The sequence below is a fragment of the Tenrec ecaudatus genome, chromosome 16, assembly GCF_050624435.1.
Source record: "Tenrec ecaudatus isolate mTenEca1 chromosome 16, mTenEca1.hap1, whole genome shotgun sequence".
NCBI lineage: Eukaryota > Metazoa > Chordata > Mammalia > Afrosoricida > Tenrecidae > Tenrec > Tenrec ecaudatus.
In genome coordinates this window covers 52,443,615-52,462,348 of record NC_134545.1, presented here as the reverse complement: position 1 = coordinate 52,462,348, position 18,734 = coordinate 52,443,615, and the positions used below count along the sequence as shown (strand labels likewise).

The following is an 18,734-nucleotide window of genomic DNA, read 5'->3' as shown; positions in this document are numbered from 1 at the left end:
ATTTAAAAAAAAGGTTTATATTCCTTTTGGGGGAGTTATTTTACTTTCTTAGCCAACAAGAAACTGATTTCTGTCAGGCTCCAGCGTGATCTGTCAGCAATAAGAATATCAATGTCACAGGAAATAAACAGACTGTCAAGTGAAGGAGATCTAGTTAAGGTTGCCTGGCATGGAAAGGGTTAATTCTGGAGCAGAATGTATCTTTTAGAACGAATGGAAAACATGCCGGTGGTAGAGGTTGAAGTTTAGGGGAAGACCTAGGTGTTTAAGGAGAAAAACTTGGGCAAGAAGATAGCACCCAGCCCAGTGGTGCCAACAACCTGGGTTCTCAGAACATCTGTCAGTTGCCTGCTATCATTCCCCACCTCGTTGTCGGGATGACGGGATCCTGGAGAGCCAGTGGCCCAGCTGGTAAGGGAGGGCACTGGGTTAGAACCCAGGCCTTCTGGCTGCTGGTGTGAAAGTGAACGAAGAAAATAGACCAAAGAAAAGACATGTGGAAAAAGAAATGATTAGTTGTCAATGTGGTAGGAGAAAAACAAATGTGTATGAATGCGCCGAGGTCACCGACTGAGCTCCAGGGACAGAAAAAAAAAGTGACAGAAATGGAAAAGGCCCCAAAGTCACCATTTTCAAAGCATGAGCTCTGATCGGCTGGGAGTTGACAGGATACGATTGGCAGGAACAATGGTTTTGGTACCAAGGTTTTAAAAGGTGGGGGGTGGGGTTAGGCTTAAAAGTGACCTACTGATATTTCAAGCCTAAGCCAATCTGCGAATGTTAGTGGTTGGTTCAACTCTGAGGAAGTAGGTGGCACGTTTCTGGCTGGTTCTGAGGAGGGCCAAAATGTGCACCCCCGGCTGCACGGTGGCGATTAGACTCTTGTCAGGAAATGGTAAAGGAACCAGCAGGAAGTCTAAAACAAGGGAAGGGAAACTCCTCCCTCCTATCAAAGAACAGGCAGGGGTGACGGGGGCCTGGAAAGTGGAGCCTGAGACTTGAACTGTCTGGGGGTAGCTGGAGGGGCGCCGTGCTGAACCGGGAAGCAGGTGACTCCTGAGGCAATCACAAAATAGCGCAGGTCCCCGCGGGCAGGATAATGGTTGTGTCCATTGTGCAGCTTGACTAGGGAGTCTTTGGTCCCCAGAAGAGTCTGCACAGCACCCCTGGGCCCAGGGAGAGGCTCTCCCTTTATTTGGCTTGTGGGGTTTGTGAGGCCCCCCACTCTTTGGAGAGGAGAGCCTGTCCTTGCTCTGCCTTCTAACTAGTTTCCACCAAGAGGATCCATGCACCAAGTTCAAGAACTTTGCAAGGAGGAAAGAAGCAAGTATCCATGGAATCCGCCCCCCCCCCGAAATATTGGGATTGAGGGGGCAGAGGGCTTTTGAAAGTGGAGTCCTCCCTAGATTCTTGAAGTGCTGGTGATCTAAAGGGAGCCCCTGGGGCTCAGAGGAAGCTGCTTGTCTGACCTCTGAGCAGTAAGTCATTCTTCTAGAGGGGAGCAGCTGCTAGGTTTGGTTTGGGGAGCTTTCTGCTCCCCACTGCTGAAAAGACAGTGGAGGCGAGCTTTCACTGAAGATGCTCTCCCTTCTTTCTCAACAGGGCAGGGATGTGTAACGGCTGAAACCTTGTGTCTCGTGTTTGGTGAAGAAAGTAAAAACAAACTGCCCCAAATGCTGATTTTGCTGTTTCAATGGGAATTTTTTTTTTAAACAGGCAAGTAGAAAAAAACAATAAAAAAACCACCCGAAACTTGTAAAAGCAGGCCTGGGGAGAGTCCTCCGAGCGAAGTTTCATAAAGGGTCATGAAGAGTTATTTTGCTTCTTTTTTTTTTTTTTGGTTTTGATGTGTATCTTTTTCTTTTTTGCTCAGGAAATCGTGACGTGGGTGCTGGGAGGGCTTGAGGTTTGGGAACCTTTTTAAAAAGGGGCAGAGCTCACCCTGCTCCATTTCCTCCGTGTGGGGTTGGAGGGAGGTGCTGGCTGTGCGCCACCATGCAGAATCCCCTCAGGTACAGCGGGCTGGTCCTGGCTCTCTCCCTCGTCCTGCTTCTGGAACCCGCAGTGGAAGGTAAGACTTTGGAGGGGAGGTTCCTTCATGCTCCCGAGCCTGCTCAGTTTCAGGCGTGGGGATTTAAACGCTGTGGGAAAGCAGAAGAGTCGCTGTGGGCGCAGAGGCAGGGTTTGGGGAGGCTCAAATCCCTGGGGTGAGTTGGGCAAAAGGTTGGTAAGCACCCCGCACCCCCAAAATGAAATGCTGAAGCAGGCGCAGTCTGTGACAATAGCTGGCTGGGCTGTTTTATTCAGATGCGAAGATGTACAGCCTGTCATTGTTTTTCAGAAGCCTAGGAAAGACATAGAGAAAATGACCCACGGGTTCATTGCGTGCAAGAGAGGCGCCTTTCTGCATTCCGGGGGGTTCTACCTACTCTGGAGCTGCTCCATGGGCCCCAAGTGTTAGTGTCCTGTCATTGCTTTAAACCTCGGGGACTGCTCTTTTCAAAGTGGGCTTTGTGCGTGTGTGTCCGCACACATATTGAACTTTGATCGTGAATTGGGCCAAGGTTGGCGGCAGATTATTTATATTTATATTCAACAATCCATGCCCATTTGGCGTCATCTCTCTCATGTGTGCTGCGCTTAAGAGCAACTTTCAATGGAAGCATGACAGGAGTTTAATAAAAGCAATAGGCCACTTTACGCGACTGTTAGGGAATGTTCACATCTGGGTCCGCATAACTCGGACAAAGAGAGGCCAAGGAGCTTGCTGCTTGTTCCGGGCTGGGAGCACCGCCACCGTGGGAACCCCGTCGTCGCTGGTTACGTTTCTCGCGCACGCGGGGTGCCTCAGTCAGGTGGAAACAGGGGCAGCCCTTTCCTGACAGGGAACCCGAAGACTCTCCGTTTGTAAGGAAAACACACTTCCGTCGTCTCCTCTGGGAAAGAAGGGGTCCCTCTGGAGGAAGGGAGAAGGTCACGGACAGGCAGAACTGAGCGGTTGAAAAATCCTCGCTCGCCCCAAAGCGTCAAGGAAAAGCTGAGTCGCCGTGGCACACGCGCACATACACGCGCCCACGCCCTGGCTCGCACGCTGACAGGTGGCCTCGGACAGTCCTCGACAGCCGGCGCGCGCTCCCCCGGGAGCCACGGGGAGTGGCTCTCTTCTAGCCAGGTGAGCGGGAAGAAAGAAGCTTCCCCACTAATCTTGAAAGCGCACAGTGACACCTGAGAGTGGGGAGGTGCCGGATGGACGGCCTGTGTGTCCCCTGGTCCCCGCCTTTGGGCAGGGCGACGCCTGGCCGCCTGACGATGGAGCAGGGCTGATGGTCAGAGACAGCTTACCTCGGGGGCTTTCAGAAAGACCAACCTGGGGGAAATTTTCCTAATAAAGCCCTCTGATGGGATTGAGAGGACCATCTGCCCTCCTGGGAATACCTCAGCCAGAGCTAGCTAGTTTCCCAATTTCCCCTGAGAGCCGTTTCCTCCTTAGACGCCCCAGGTAACATAGAATGCACAGGGACAAACAAACACGTCCGGTCCGTAGTGTGTAGTCATTGGAAAGAAAGGAAGTGGTGAACGACTGCAGTCTGAAATTGGATCGGGTACAAAGGATTGCGATTAGGGTCCCAGCAGTCCGGATGTGGATCCTTGGAGTATTCCACACAGAATGTTTGTCAAAATGTCTTGGCCATCCCTGGACGGCTGCTGGTCATCTCTCAGGCCCACCCTTGCCTTGGCCTGAACCTCATCCGGGTACTTTCCCCCACAAAGTGCAATCGAAATGGTGGCTTCTGAGGGGATCTGCTGAGCAAACTAAACTCAAGGCAGAGACGTCAGCTCAGAAGTTGATGGTGTACATGTTTTTAGGTTCCAAAGAGCTGGGGTGCGGTGGGCTTGTTATGAAGAAGTTTTAACAAAATTGCAAAGTGCATCCGTCGGGGAAAGGCTGGGAAAGTGGGGCCCAGCTAGTGTTTTCCATGGTGATAATGCACCTGCTCCTTCTTGGAGGGGAGCCAGAACGGTTCTGGGGAATATGGTGAGAAAGCATCACGCATCTGCCCGGCAACCCTGCTGTTGCCCTTCCGGGCTTCTTTTTGTCCCCCATACTCTAAGAACATGGAAAAGGAACATGACCCCTGGACTGCTCTTTGATGTAGTCTAAATCGAAAAGAACGGAATTTTTCATAGAACGGTCAGAGAGAGGGAAACACTGCTTTCAAAAGTTACAGACCAAGATAAGCAATATGTTGAGATTCAATAGCTTCATATTTGGATAGGATTTTGTAGCAATACTTTCTGACTTATCTTCATTGATAAAGAGTGGTCTTTAAGCCTTACTACCTCTTCGAATGAATCGAATGGGCTTCTCGTGTTGTTATTTTACGCAAAGCAATTTCTTCTTACATTTCCCTAACATGCGAGACGTCGGACAGTGTAAGATATGAGAAAACAATAATAATGTATAAATTATCAAGGGTTCATGAAGGAAAGGAGAGCGGGGAGGGAGGGAAAAATGAGCTGATACCAAGGGCTCAAGCAGAAAGCAAATGTTTTGAGAATGATGATGGCAACAAATGTACAAATGTGCTTGACACAATGGATGTATGTATGGATTGTAATAAGAGTTGTACGAGCCCCCAATAAAATGATTTTTAAAAATTTCCCTAACATGCATGCATTAGATCTCTGTTTAAAACAGTAAATTTGTCTCCTCTTGTTCGGGGCAAAGAAGAGGGGAGAAAAATTTAAATGCAATGAAGCAATTCATCCAAAGGGCTAATGGGGTCCATGAACCCCATCTTCCACATCCCTGAGACCAAAACGGATGGTTTCTGTGATTCTAAAAGGAATCACACAGGAGGACCTCAATAAAGTGGGAGAAAAATGTGCAATAAAACTTAAAATCCTGTAAAAAAAAAAAAACACCAAACAGGCTTCCTGGTCTGGTTCTAATATATGAACCTCTGAGACGATGACCCTCAGGTATTCTTCAAATAAAATGGGCAGTAAAGCGGGGAGGGGTGGGTAGGGACAGCCATGTTAGGAAATAAAAGAAACAAGCCAACCTATGCGTCACTGGGTAGAACTGCACCCCCTAGGGGTTTCAGGGCTGTGACTCTTCAGGAGCATGTGCCAGGCCTTTCCTCTGAGGCACCTCATCCAGAGTAGGTTCAAACTGCCTGCCTTTTGTTCTAGTCCTTAACCCTTTGTGCCATCCAAGGATCCCAATGTGTGGTTTTTGAAATGGAAAAATCAGTCCTACCATAGAGAAGAGAGATTTTGGAACTCAGCTGAAAACTGGAGGCCTGTGGGAAGGGGGTGCTATTAGAACTGATCAAGAAGGGGAAGGGTGGGGGCAGGGCTGACGTGCTCCTGTGTCCCTTTTCTTCCTCTGTGGAGTCCTGCCAGGTCACTTCATTCCTTTTACATTGTTCATGAAGAGCTTTACTTTGTTTCTTGCGTAATAAGATTTCGCCTAAACAAGCTAGAGAGACTCCACATCCCGGAACAGCCGTACTGGTGAACTGGTTGTCACGTCTTTCAAACATCCTCAGGAATTTTGTGTCTGTGACCATGTTTTCTATTGTGGAGCACATTTAAAATCATGACCCCCAAATTTAGACCAACTTTCGGGGTTGAGGTCATCTACCTTCAATTTCTTTACACATTTAAAAAAATTGGGGGGGGGACCTCTTACAAATCTTATACAATCTATCATTCGATTGTGTTCAGCACACATTGTACATATGTTGCCATCAACATTTCCAAACATTCTTCCTACTTGAGCCCTTGGTGTCAGCTCCTCTTTTTTCCCTTCCCTTCCCAACCTTTCCACCCTCGTGAATCCTTGATCAATTATGTATTATTGTTGTTATTTTGTGTCTTACACTGTCAGTCATCTCCCTTCACTCACATTTCTGTTATTTATCCCCCTGGGAGTGTGGGGGTGGGGTGGTCTTTATACATGTTTAAAAGCTGTGAGCCTGAACTGAGAGAATTTTGTATTTCAAGGAAAACCATTTTTTTAAAGTACCAAATTTTGTTAGGCCAGTGGAGATGTATATATTATTGTTCTTTTAAAAATTTAAATAAATAATTTTATTGGGGGCTCTTACAGCTCTTACAACAATCCATACATCAATTGTATCAAACACATTTGTGCATATGTTGCCATCATCATTTAATATAATACTTTTTACCATGGTGCTTGACTCAAAAATTCTGTCTTTAAAGATATACAGTCATAAATATCTTTAGGCCAATCATTTGCTATTTTAACTTAGCTGCTTTTCTTGGTAAACATTCTGTTTGCTTACATATGAATCCTAATATCTTTATATTACCCTTTTATTTAAATGATAAATTAGTTATCTATAAAAGTTCCTTCCTATCTTTCAACATTTATTTTATTATTTTTAATTTCTTTTTAAAAATCATTTTAGGGGCTCTTACAGTTCTTTTTACAATCCGTATATACATCATTTGTGTCCAGCACATTCATACATATGTTGCCTTCATCATTCTCAAAACACCTGCTTTCTACTTGAGCCCTTGGTATCATATATTATTGTTCTTTTTTCTCTAGTGTTTTACTTCCTGTCCGAGATGATTTTTCCTTAGCTTGATTTTTCAGAGGCTCAGCACCAGGTGGAGAGGGCAGCCAGATCTGTCCTGGCCACAGTGATAACCTGTGGCCAGCAAGTACTTGAGATGTGACAAGTGCAATCTGAGACGCATGTCAGTGCAACATATACACTAGGCGTCAGAGATTTAGTATGAAGGAAAGGGATGAAAATATTCCAATAATAACTTTTACATTGATTGTATGTTAAAAGGACAATATCTTGAATAAACCCTGTTTACCTGTTTAAAAAAATACATCTCTAAGAGCATAAAAATTCCATACATGGTCCCTTCTACAAACCTGAGCAGCGCTGTCTAGATGGCATAAGGTGCGAAGACATCGCCCTCTGCTGGAGAAGTTGGACTTTTACCCCACTTGAGCTTTTAGATGCCAAACTAAAAGCGTCCTGTGACACAACGGATGGATGTTTAGCTTGTGATAAGAGCTGTATGAGCCCCCAATAAAATGAGCAAGATAAATAAATATGCTTGCTGTGTACAGGGGACCATATTAGATGCTTCACATGCTTTTATTTTATTTAAACAGGAAATCTTTGATGTATAATAATAATTCATACATTTCTTTCAAAATACGCGATTTTGAGAATCAAAAGGGTAGTAATTGGTGGGGTGGACTTTGCATTCCGGCTTCTCAATGAGCTGTCTGCTCTGCAAAGGGGTTGCTCCCCTTTCTCCTCCTCACCAGGGGAGAACAAAGGAGGAGGCAGTCAGCTTCTATTGCCTGGTGCTCTGCATAACCCAGAGACACTTTGGAAGAAAGAAAGGCCTGGCTGATAATCTACTTCCAAAAGTGCGTATACCCATGGACAATCTTTGGGAATGCAGGTCTAATTCTGAAAGACACAGACAACATTAACTCAATGGCAACTGGTTAGCTGATTGATCATGGTGCCAGTAAGACACTAACGTTTATTCTCTCATTTACTCCTTTAAGCAACCCCCAAAGAGAGTCTATTACTGTCCTCATTTTAAATCGAGGTACAGAGAGGTTAAGTAAGTTGGCCAAGATCACACAGCTATAAGAGGAAGATCTTGTGATGTCATCGAGCTTGACCCCAGAGAACAGCTGACCCATTTTAATCAAAATCACAGTCCCAGACAGGGTGCTGTAAGCCATATTAAGAACCATTGGCAAGATTGAAATAGATTAGCAGTTAAAAAAGAAAGAGTATTTACTTTCTACTTTGGAGGGTTTTCTTCTGTAAATGCTATTCTGTTGTTGGGAATATACACTTCAAAGCACACAAGTGCGATTAAATGACACTGGCTGCATCCATCTTGGCTTCCTTTTCTGGCTGATTCTCATCATTAACCTAAGCTCACTGCCCCATGGTGTTTCTATCAAACCTTTTGAGTTGCTCTCATCAGTTTGATGCCATGCAAGTAGTTCTTAAAAGAGCCCAATGCTCAAGGGAGACCACTTTTGCTGGTTAAGCTAAACTCCGACTGACATTAAGAAAACTTCAGGGGGTCATCCATGCTCCATGGCTCCAGAAAGTATAGAATCCACGAACATTTGAAATTTTCCTCTTAATTTCCCTCCTTTTGATCAAGAATCTTCTATAGAATCTTTGATTACAATGCTCAGTAGTGGTAGCCAAGCACCGGGCCAATTCTTCCAGTCTCGTGGGCAAGGAGGCAGGTGTTTATGGAGGCCAGTAGGCCTACTTTCCACGGTGGTGGTGGTGATGGCGACGCTTGTCATCTAGTTGGTTCTGACTCATAGTGACACCAAATACAAAAGAGCAAAGAATTGCCCAGCCCTGGGCCACTCTCCCAGCCCTTCCTATGTTGAAGCTCATTGTTGCAGCCTCCCTGTCAATGGGACCCCCTGGATGGGGGGCTCTTTCTCTTTTTTGCTGACCCTCTACTTTACTAAGCATGATGCCTCCCATGGACTGGTCCCTCTCAATCACATGTTCAAAGCACACAAGACAAAGTCATCGTCCTTGCTTCTACGATGCACTCTGGTTTCACTTCTAAGACAAATCTGTTTGTTCTTCTGGCAGTCCACGGTACATTTAGTTTCCTTCAGCATCACCATCATCCAAATGCAGCCATTCTTCTTTGGTGTCCCTTACTCATTTCCAGGTGATTGAAAATACCATGACTTGGGATAGGTGCATCTTAGTCCTCAAAGTGCCATCTTTACCTGTCAACACCCCGAAGAGGTCTTTTGCAGCAGATGTGCCCAATCTAACATCATTTGATAGCTTGACTGCTGCTTCCAGGAATTTGATACACATTTCATATCTTCCTCCTTCCTCGTCTTCTCTCTCTGATGCTCCAGGTGGGCTTGCAAGCTTTTAAGACCCCAGTCAGTATGCAATGAAGTAGGAGGCAAACCAGAAGATAGACGAATAGGCCATAGTCACTGGGATGTCCCATGAAATCATGTCTCTGAACGCCAAACCAGGGCGCCAAATCCTGCATGAGGTGGGACAGAAACAGTCTCCGCAGCTTTCGTGGTCACTGTTGTAATTGTATCTACCATGTAGCTCTTGTCAATTCAACTTTTACAGGTGTATAAGTTGTTGGAAGTAATTCCAATAGTTGACTGTGCAGCCTACCCCTTAATCGATAAGATTTTTTAAAATCACCATTAGCTTCTTCTTTCTCCCTCCCTCTCACTAACCACTTAACTTTGGTCTCTAGCAATTTGCCTTTTCTTGTCTTATATATATTTGTGAGGTCATATAATATTTGTCTTTTAAAAAATATTTGTCTTTTTTAATTAACTTATTCTCACAGTATCCGTACTGAAGCATGAATCAAAACTTGATTTCTCCTGCTGACAGAGTAGTTAGTATTCCGTTGCATGTATGCACATTTTGTTCATCCTTTTTTTGCCTGTTGATGGGCATTTAGGTTGTTTACACCTTTAGGCTATTGTAAATAGTGCTGCAATGACTTAGTCCCTTAATATTTTATAATAATACTTATCACTGCCATTTGCAAAACAAAACGGGGAGGTGGGAATCCCCAGTAATTTTATTACCCCAATACCACCACGGTTGTTTTGTGTAGTTTATTCCCAATAGCTGCAGCAATGGGCTCAAACACAAGAGCAGCAGTGAGGATGGCACAGGACTGGGCCGTGTTTCATTCTGTTTACACAGGGTCATGGTGAGTAGGGACCGACTCAACAGCATCTAACAATGACAGTTGTTTATATAGTTGTGGTTTTTATAAACAAAGTGAGACTCAACTTTTTCATCCATAATTAAATATAGATTTCCCTCTGATACTGCACAATCATATTCATAACCACTCCTCCTTTAACTATATGGTTAATATTTTCTCACGATGAATGAATGTATCATTATTTCTCTGGGTATTTACTATTCTTTGGCTTTAATATGTTTCCTATTGTAAGGAACACTAAGGTGAGTAGTTTCATGCATCTTTATATCCTGATGCTAATTAGACTGTACTGTATATATTAAATTAATTCACTCTATTCGCTAGCTCAAAAATTGAGCTTCAATATACACCCTGAGCGTCATAAGGAAAAGGACATTTTCAAAATGTTTTCTGTAGTCTTTAAAGAGCAGTGTCGTTGGTGAACCATGCTACTCGCCTCTAGACACAGAGACACAGAGACACAGAGACACAGAGACACAGAGACACAGAGACACAGAGACACAGAGACCCAGAGACCCATAGGTGGCAGGAGGATGAAAAGCAAAACTCTGGTGCATGGGCTTTAGGTGGTTGGGCAATCAGGTAATTATTTTCTTTCCTTTTTGTTTTCTATATTTTTCAAAAACTTTATAATGAGCACATATTCCTTTTATAACATAAATATTGTTTTTAAAGACAATAAAAGCAATGTAGACGTAGGGAATATCCAAATAGGCTCTCCATTTTTAGGGGAGAGTAATATCAAAAGTAGAGACCTTTCTGTGTTAGTATCTGCACTCAACACAGGGACATTTTGACCTGTTGCCGTATGAGTCTATTTATCTAAGAAGCTGGAACATACAAATGAAACTATAGTTAAAAATTGCTCATGGAATATTTTACAATCTTCCCCCCTATTGGCCATCTGGGAGAAGGAGGGGCCAGGAAGGAAGGAGGGGTGGGAGAGATGCCAACCGGGCACCAGGAGACTACGGGGGTCTGGACAGGTTAGTTGTCTGGACTGTAGTGATGCTTCTATTGGTCTGTACTCAAACTCGCTGTCCTTGAGTTGACGCCAAGCCAGAGGGACCCAATAGGACAAGTAGAACTGCTCTTGGGGTTCCCCGTCTTTCTCTCTCAGAGCAGCTGGACGTTTGGAACAGCCAGCCTTGCTGATGGCAGCCTAATGCGTACATACATGTATCAAAACGTTAAATGAGTACAGCTTATTGCATGTCGTGCCAGTTTAACCCTAATAAGACTGTTAAACAATAAAGACAATTAATTCTAATGTGCAGTACATGCATGTGCCTTAAAAATCAAAAGGTCAATGGAAAAAAAGAGTGTAAAAAAGTTCATTAACAATTTTTATAGTTTACTTCTGAACTGATAAGATGTTGGGTAACATACAGTTTATTCTTTAAAAATCAAAAGGGGAAAATGCTATGAAAAGTCGGTCTCTCTCCTCTCCCCAGTGTGTTCACAAAGGTCACTAGTGCTTTGTGTATTTTTCTGACCTGCTCCATACATGAAGCATCCATGTAGATCAATCTTAAGAAATGCACACACATAATAATGGTACATACTGTGGTGTGCACACCGCCCCTTGCCCCTTTAACTTGATAATGTACCAGGGAGAGGCATCGCTGGGTGCGCCCATGATAAACCTGCTCAGCTGTTAGCCTGAAGACTGGAGGTTTGAGTCCGCGCAGAGGGGCCTCAGAAGACAGGCCTGGCAATCTGCTTCTGCAGAAGCAGCCATTGTGAAACCTGGGGAGCACAGTTCTACTCTGACACATATGGGGTCACCAGGAAGAGGAATCGACTGGTGCCAACTGGTTACATCTGTCAGATGATTCTGTCTGAGCACACAAAGAGTTGCCTCATTCTTCTTTTTATGGTCCACTTGGTCGGAGCAACCACGGACCGGGCTTTGGTCCACTTGGTCGGAGCAACCACGGACCAGGCTTTGGAGCCACTTTCTCTGCTGCTCGGGACCTCCGGACGCGCTCTGCTGCTGAGTGCTTATTCAGAGCACCTGCTGGAATAAAGTGCACGCTTGAGGCATGGAGATGAGCTCTTAGGTCTTGCCCGCTGAAGGCATGAATTTACTGTGTGCTAATAACCACCTGTAGGACCTTCTAACACTAGGTTTAGAGTATTTTCCATAACAAAAAAAATGACAACAGACTTAAAACTCAAAACTCACTACCAGGGAGCCTATTGTAATGCAGAGACTCCACAGGGCCCCACAGCTTCCCCAGTGGGTTTCTAACTCTTTCAGAGCCTCATCTTCCTCCCCGGTGACTGACCTGGCTGTTAAGATCAGTTTCTCTGTGACGCTGTGCTATTGTGAACCCTCAGACCGATCTCAGTGTCTACAGAACAAGTCTGCTGTCGCCAAGGTGATGCCACCTCCCGGGACCCGAGGCGACAGAGTCCAGCCATCTCCCAGGCTGTGATGTTTAGAGAAACAGCCTGCCGTATGGTTCTCCTGCAGAGCGGCCAGGGGGCTTGAACCACTAACCTTGCCTTTCCCCGCCCAACACTTAACCCTCTGCACCACCAGGACTCCTCTAAGATGATTTTTTAGCCCATGCGCCTCATGGACCTCAAACATCAGCACGAAGGCTATGCACTAGCTCAGCTGCTTCCCAATCGATTTCTTAGATCCTGAACATGATTCGACTCATCTCTACTCAAAGAGCGGGGTTCAGGCGTCCAATCTGGGGTGAATCCCGGGTCCTCTACTGAGCACTTGTTTTCCTGGGTAAGGAGGGTCACTCACTCACTGCCATCGTGTCCATCCGACTCCTAGAGACCCTGTAGGGCTGGGTGAAGCCGCCCCTGCGAGCTTTGGAGACTGTAACCTTTATGGGAGAGGAAGGCCGGGCCTGGCGCCCGCCCGTGGAAACTGCTGTCCTTGTGGTTAGTAGGTGACCTTGACGCGCAGGGGCTCGGCCACCAGGGCAAGAGAGTAAGCGTCCCCAAACAATAATAGCGAATACCATCAAGTGTTTGCCGTGTGCTTGGCACTAGGTGACGGCTTCTGCATGTCTTTTCTCGCTTAATTTTTGGGCCAGTGGCCCGCCGCAGAGCCACTGCTGGCAGAGCCACTGCTGTCCACTGCTTGACAGAAGGGTTGTGGGGAGACGGCACAACATGTGTGCAAACTGCTGTGGCTGTTTGTCTTTGGAGTGTAAGAGCAGCGCCACCCCCCTGGGCTTTCTCTGGGGTGCTCTCTGCCGGGGCTCCCCGGGGTGGGCCACACCACTCACTTTGAAGGTGAGCCGGCAAACGCAGACGGCTTGCACCATTTAGGGACTTGGCATAAGCAGACCATGTGCACGAGAGGCTGGCACACAGTGGTGGCTGCCGTGACCCGCAGTGGGCCAGAGCCCATCTGTCCCCAGCCTTCTCCCCCATGGGGAGTGGACAGAGTTGGGGCGACTTGGGGGCAGAGGGGGCAGCCGCTGGGTGCCATTAACCCAGGCCTTTCTTGTTTGGGCAGGCTATCCTGTGCAGAGAGGCCGCTACCACTGGGTACGCTGCAACCCCGACGGCAAGTCTGCCAACTGCGTCGAAGAAAAGGGACCCGAGTTCAACCTGCTTCCAGAGGACTCCAACAGGATTCTCCCGCCGAGGACTGACCCTTTCTCGTAAGTGGACTGTGGGTGGTCAAGTCATCATCACGTGCCCCCCTCTGTCTGCTGCGGTCCTGCAGTGAGCCGGGAGGGCCGAGGAGGGTGCTGGTCTGGACGTTCAAACTGCAGTCCTCGCCTGGCTGCTTCTCGAAGGCCCCAGCATTGAGCTGCACCCTATGGTCCCAACCAAGCCCGGGCCTGCTTGCCAGCAGATCCACTCCTTGTCCTTCTCGAGCCCCTGTGTGTCAAGGGAGATGGGCCCTTGGGGACTGCATTCCTTGGGCGCTGGGTCCATGGCTGAGTTGAGCTCGGGAGGGTAGGAAGGGAGATTGCAGAGCATGAGAGACCAGGGTGTCCCCCTCTCTGTCTTGGTGTTCGCCCATGGGGTCAGACCCTCCCAGAAGCCACCAGCCTTGGACTCAGGCGACCACCTCCCTTCCACCTTCCCCCCCAACCCAGGGATGAAAGGGTCTTCTTAGGTTGCCATTGGATTCCCTCGCCATACGCCCCCCTTTGCCTTCCCGTCCCTTCTAGCACAAGTATAAACAGTTCCTTCGGAGCCAGATATTTAAAAAAAACGTGTCCTAGTGAGACCTGAAAGCTGCGGCTTCTAAAGCCACCTCCCTCTCCTTTTGCTGGGGACCGTCCCCCTCCCCTCCCGCTCTGCAGTTACCCAGCACCTCTATCGCATCATCACACGCACCTTCTCTGGAATCGCCCCAGTTTAGGTAAAAAGTCCTTCTTTGACTCAGCCTTCCCCACCCAGTCTCCGCCCCTCTTCCCAAGAACCTTTCTTAAAGGTTGTCTCTGCCATCTTCTCCTCAGCCCCCTGAGATGATGTCTCTATGTGCTTAAGTCCCTTCAGTAACCACACACACACACACACACACACACACACACGCAATCATCGAGTTGATTCCAATTCATAACAAAAACCACCACCTCCTTTGAAACGTTTTCTTCTCTGAACTTCCCTGACCCTCCCTCCTCCTGGGTCCCCACGCTCTTCCCTGACTGTTCTTTGCCCTGTATTCAGCCTTCAACCTGGTGGCATGACTTGGCTCTGCTCGGGGCCCTCTCCTCTTAGTGACCCCCATCCCATGCCGTGACATTTGATCGCAGTCAGTAATGTCTAACTCCACACTCCAGCGCTCATCTCGTTTGCCTGGTTGCCTCCATCACGTGGTTGTGTGTGGGTGCCTCCATCACGTGGTTGTGGGTGGGTGCCTCCATCACGTGGTTGTGGGTGGGTGCCTCCATCACGTGGTTGTGGGTGGGTGCTGTCCTTGGGGTCTGACTTCCAGGGACCCTGCATGCGACAGAACAGAGCGCCGCCCGGCCCGGCGCCATCCATCTCATTGGAGGGTCTCCAGTGCTTCCGCACTCTACCAAGCATGGTGGCCTTTCCGGGGACTGGTCTCGCCCGACAGCAGGGCCAGGAAGAGAGACAAGATCTTGCTATCCTTGCTTCTAAGAAGTACTCAGACTCTATTTCTCCAAGACAGATTTGTTTGCTTTTTTGATGGTCCCAGTACTTTCAATATTCTTGGCCAGTGCCGTAATTCAAATGCATCCATTCTTCGGTCAGTACCTAGGACATTGGTCAATTTTATTTCTCTGGGTAGTACTTAGCACAACTTAACATTTTCTTGGTGTACGTTTCTTTTTTGTCTCTCTTTCCCATTGGCTTATAAACTTCTTGGGGAAAAGAAAAACGAGCCGTGTTTGTCCATGCTTGTTCTTTTCCTGGTCCTCAGAAGAGGGACAGTATGCTAATTAACATGTACTGGTTGCTAGCATGTTGCATGACCTATGGTTTTCCTTGAGAACATTACCCAGAGTACGTGAAGCTCGCCTGTTGGCTCTGATGCTTTGTTGCCTTGTCCTGCCTTTTAGGGGTGTCATCGCTCTTAGGGGTGTCATTTGGCTCTCAGGGGACTCCTGCTACTACCCTCAACCCAGACACAGAAGCTTTCCCTTTTCACCCTCTTCAGACGAGAAAATCCCCATGAAAGGCAGGATCCTTCTTGGATCTGTGTCTTTGTGGGAAAGACAATGTCGTGTGCTGGTAAATACTGTCCTTCACTGCTCTCAGGAATAGGAGTGAGCTCTGCTGAAGCGCTGTAAATGATCAGAACAGTTTCTTTTTTGGCCAGCTTTAAATGAAGAGCAATGTCATCTGTTTAGGCTAACGTAGATGTTTGTCTTTCCCTTGGAGGAAGAATGGACAGAGGGCCTTTGTTTTTAAGAGCTGGTCCTTAAGTAACTCCCAAAGATGGCAAAGGGCTCAGTGCTAGACTCCTTGCTCAGAGTGTGGTTTGAAATCACTCAACGGGGCCTCAGAAGGGAAGCCTGGCAATCTGCTTCCCACAGGTCACTGCCTTCAAAACCCCACGGAGCAGTTCAGCACTGCACACGCGGGTGGCCGGGGGCCAGAGTTAGGTAAGCCAAGGAGGGGCAAACCCACAGAAAACCTAACTTCATAGACACACTTTTGATTTGAAACTGGAAAATGTGTGTCCTGTTCATTGCATTTGTCCCTTATCTTGAAAAACTCTGTTATGGCTCTTTCCATTTGGCCTCCAACCTGACTGTGTGCTTCCTTCTCCTTTCATGCCCTACTTCAGCAAGCTGAGGTTCCAGAACTTGCATGACATCGCCCCTCTTTCCGAGGACTACCCAGGATCAGGCTCTGGCTCGGGATCAGGCTCTGGAAGTGGCTTCCTAACAGAAATCGACCAAGAATACCAGCCAATTGAGGAAAACGACACATTCTTTTCCAACTCTCGGCCTCTTGAGAGAAATCTGCTCTCCCAGGAACAGGATTTGGACCAGGATTTAGCAGAAGCGGATTTTCTTATATAAAAGAGAAGGTCTCTCCATGCTGACATCAGGCAATGTGTTCTGTCCCTTCTGTCACCACGGTTCAATGATTATTCTTGGGATAAAAAGGTTCTGTACGAGTTTGAAACATTTGAAAAAGCGGAAATGTGCACCACTGTTTCCTCACAGATTTTAGAAAATATATAAGCTTATATGCTTTATTGCTATTATGTATCCTGTTGTTCTGGAAAATGCCTATATTTCCTTCCTAACACATTCAGCCAAGCTAACTGTGAAATTCACATAGCTTCCCTGTCCATAAAGTTGCTTTAAAGAATAAATTATACTTTATAGCAATTCAAGTTCAGAAGCAAGTTGACATGCCTTATCTTTTTACCACCAGGAAGCCGATTCTGTAAAGGACAGATATATCTCTTTTCTTATGGGAAAAAAACAACAACAATCAAGATGCAAGACACAGTGTGGGTTATTTGTGTTTTACAGCCCGAAGGGTATTATTACTACGTTACCATTGGATGTGTTCACAGAGTAGTAGACATTGTCAATTTACAAGTATGATTGCTATTATAGTCAGAAAATTAAAACCTAAATTAAAACACAATAGTACTCTCAATAGCTCACTCTACTTTACTTACCCCCTAGCCTCCACCCCGACCACCACCACCCTCCTGAACATGTTTTTTTGTTTTTGTTTTTAACTGTTAACGCTATTAAAGCAGAAGTATAACCAAAGAGTTAAGTTGTCTGGCATCTCTGTTCTAAATTCAGGGAATAATCATTTTTTGGCGCAGACATTTCAGAAGTCTTCTCAACAAAGTATATTTAAAATTATTTTACAGTGAGCACAATTATTTCTAACCAGAATGAAATCCTACTTACTATCCTACAATGAAAGCAATCATGCCTTAGTAAGAAGGTTGTACTTGTCAACGGGTTTATTCTTCTTTTTAAAAAAAATCATTTTATTGGGGATTTGTAAAACTCTTATCACAATCCATCCACACATCGTTGTGTCAAGCACATTTGTACATTTGTTGCCATCATCATTCTCAAAACATTTGCTTTCTACTTGAGCCCTTGGTATCAGGTCCTCAGTTTCCCCCCTCTCTCCCCACTCCCCCATCTCTCATGAACCCTTGATAATTTGTAAGTTATTATTCTGTCATGTCTTACACTGGCCCACGTCTGTCTCCCTCCTTCTGATCATTTCCCCTTTTCCCCCCACCTTCCTCTTCCCCTCCTAGTATCGCTACTCCCACTATTGGTTCTGGTTTCCCTGTGTTTCCAGCTTTTATCAGTACCAATGTCTATCCGAATTTGTAAGGTAGAATTGGGCTCATGATAGTTGGGGGCAGGGAGGAGAAGGGGGGAAGCATTAAAGAACTAGAGGAAAGTTGTATGTTTCACTGGTGCTATACTGCACCCTGACTGGCTCGTCTCCTCCCTGTGACCCTTCTGTAAGGATGTCCATTTGCCTACAGATAGGCTTTGAGTCTCACTCAGCATCCCCCCTCATTCATAATGATGATTTTTTGTTCTTTGATGCCTGATACCTGATCCCATCGGCACCTCGTGATCACACAGGCTGGTATGCTTCTTCCATGTGGGCTTTTCTTCTACCTGAGGATAGTCAAGCTGTTAGTTCTGAAAGTCTGGTGGCCTCATGGACATGGATTCTATCTGCCTTGCCCAGATCCATTCTTCAAAATTGAGAACATGTTTAAATTCGTCTGCTGCAGAAAGCCATCCCATCCAAATTCATGACTTCTTAGGGAAACCTACATCCAATGACTGCTTGATATGAGAACATGGAAACCTGGCTCCTCTCTCGATTCAGACCCCTCAGAAGGGCCAACACAGATTCAGAACTCACGGGGTGGGGTGGGGGTGGGGGGGCTCATCTGAGGTTTGTTGGAACTCTTTTGCAGCTTACGGTCTTCTTTTACTCAGCCTTCTTTCCATTGCTCTCCTAAGTATGTATCCTAAAAGCACTCCCTTAGAAAATTCCTGTACACGATTTTCTGCTTCAGAGTTTGGGTTATGGTGAATTCAACCTCTGGCAGTTGGTCCCAGGATGGGTAGAAAGGAGATGCTAAAGTGGAATTTTGGAGTTAGATCACCTGCTGCCTGGCTGGCAGTGATGACCTCATCCTTGGTTATAGATAGAATCTGGGCACCACATAGCACTGCAACTGTTCATCGTCCACTAGCAATGAACTGGGACAGAACGCCAGTGGGAGGAGCTGTGCGCTGTGGTACAATATACCAGGCATTTGAGAAATAAAGGCAACAGCAACTCTAAAGACAATAGAACTGAGTGCGTGTTGCTGGAGGTCAGTAAGGAGTTTCAAAGAAACAAGTGACAGACGAACGTTAAGAAGCCCTCTTCTATAGTGGAAGGAGGCCTGGTAGCAAAGAGGTTACTTCTTGGGCTGCAATACCACCAGCTGCTCTGCAGGAGAAAGACAAGGCTTTCCA

At 46.5% G+C, this 18,734-nt stretch overlaps 1 protein-coding gene across 1 annotated transcript; it reads left to right on the top strand.

Annotated features, from left to right (window-relative positions):
• The first annotated feature begins 1,922 nt into the window (after positions 1-1,922).
• SRGN (serglycin) lies at positions 1,923-16,979 on the top strand. Its single transcript, XM_075533845.1, has 3 exons — positions 1,923-2,071; positions 13,280-13,427; positions 16,040-16,979. The coding sequence occupies exons 1-3, from the start codon at positions 1,996-1,998 to the stop codon at positions 16,275-16,277; spliced, it is 462 nt and encodes a 153-aa protein (XP_075389960.1). The 5' UTR covers positions 1,923-1,995; the 3' UTR covers positions 16,278-16,979.
• Positions 16,980-18,734: the final 1,755 nt, after the last annotated feature.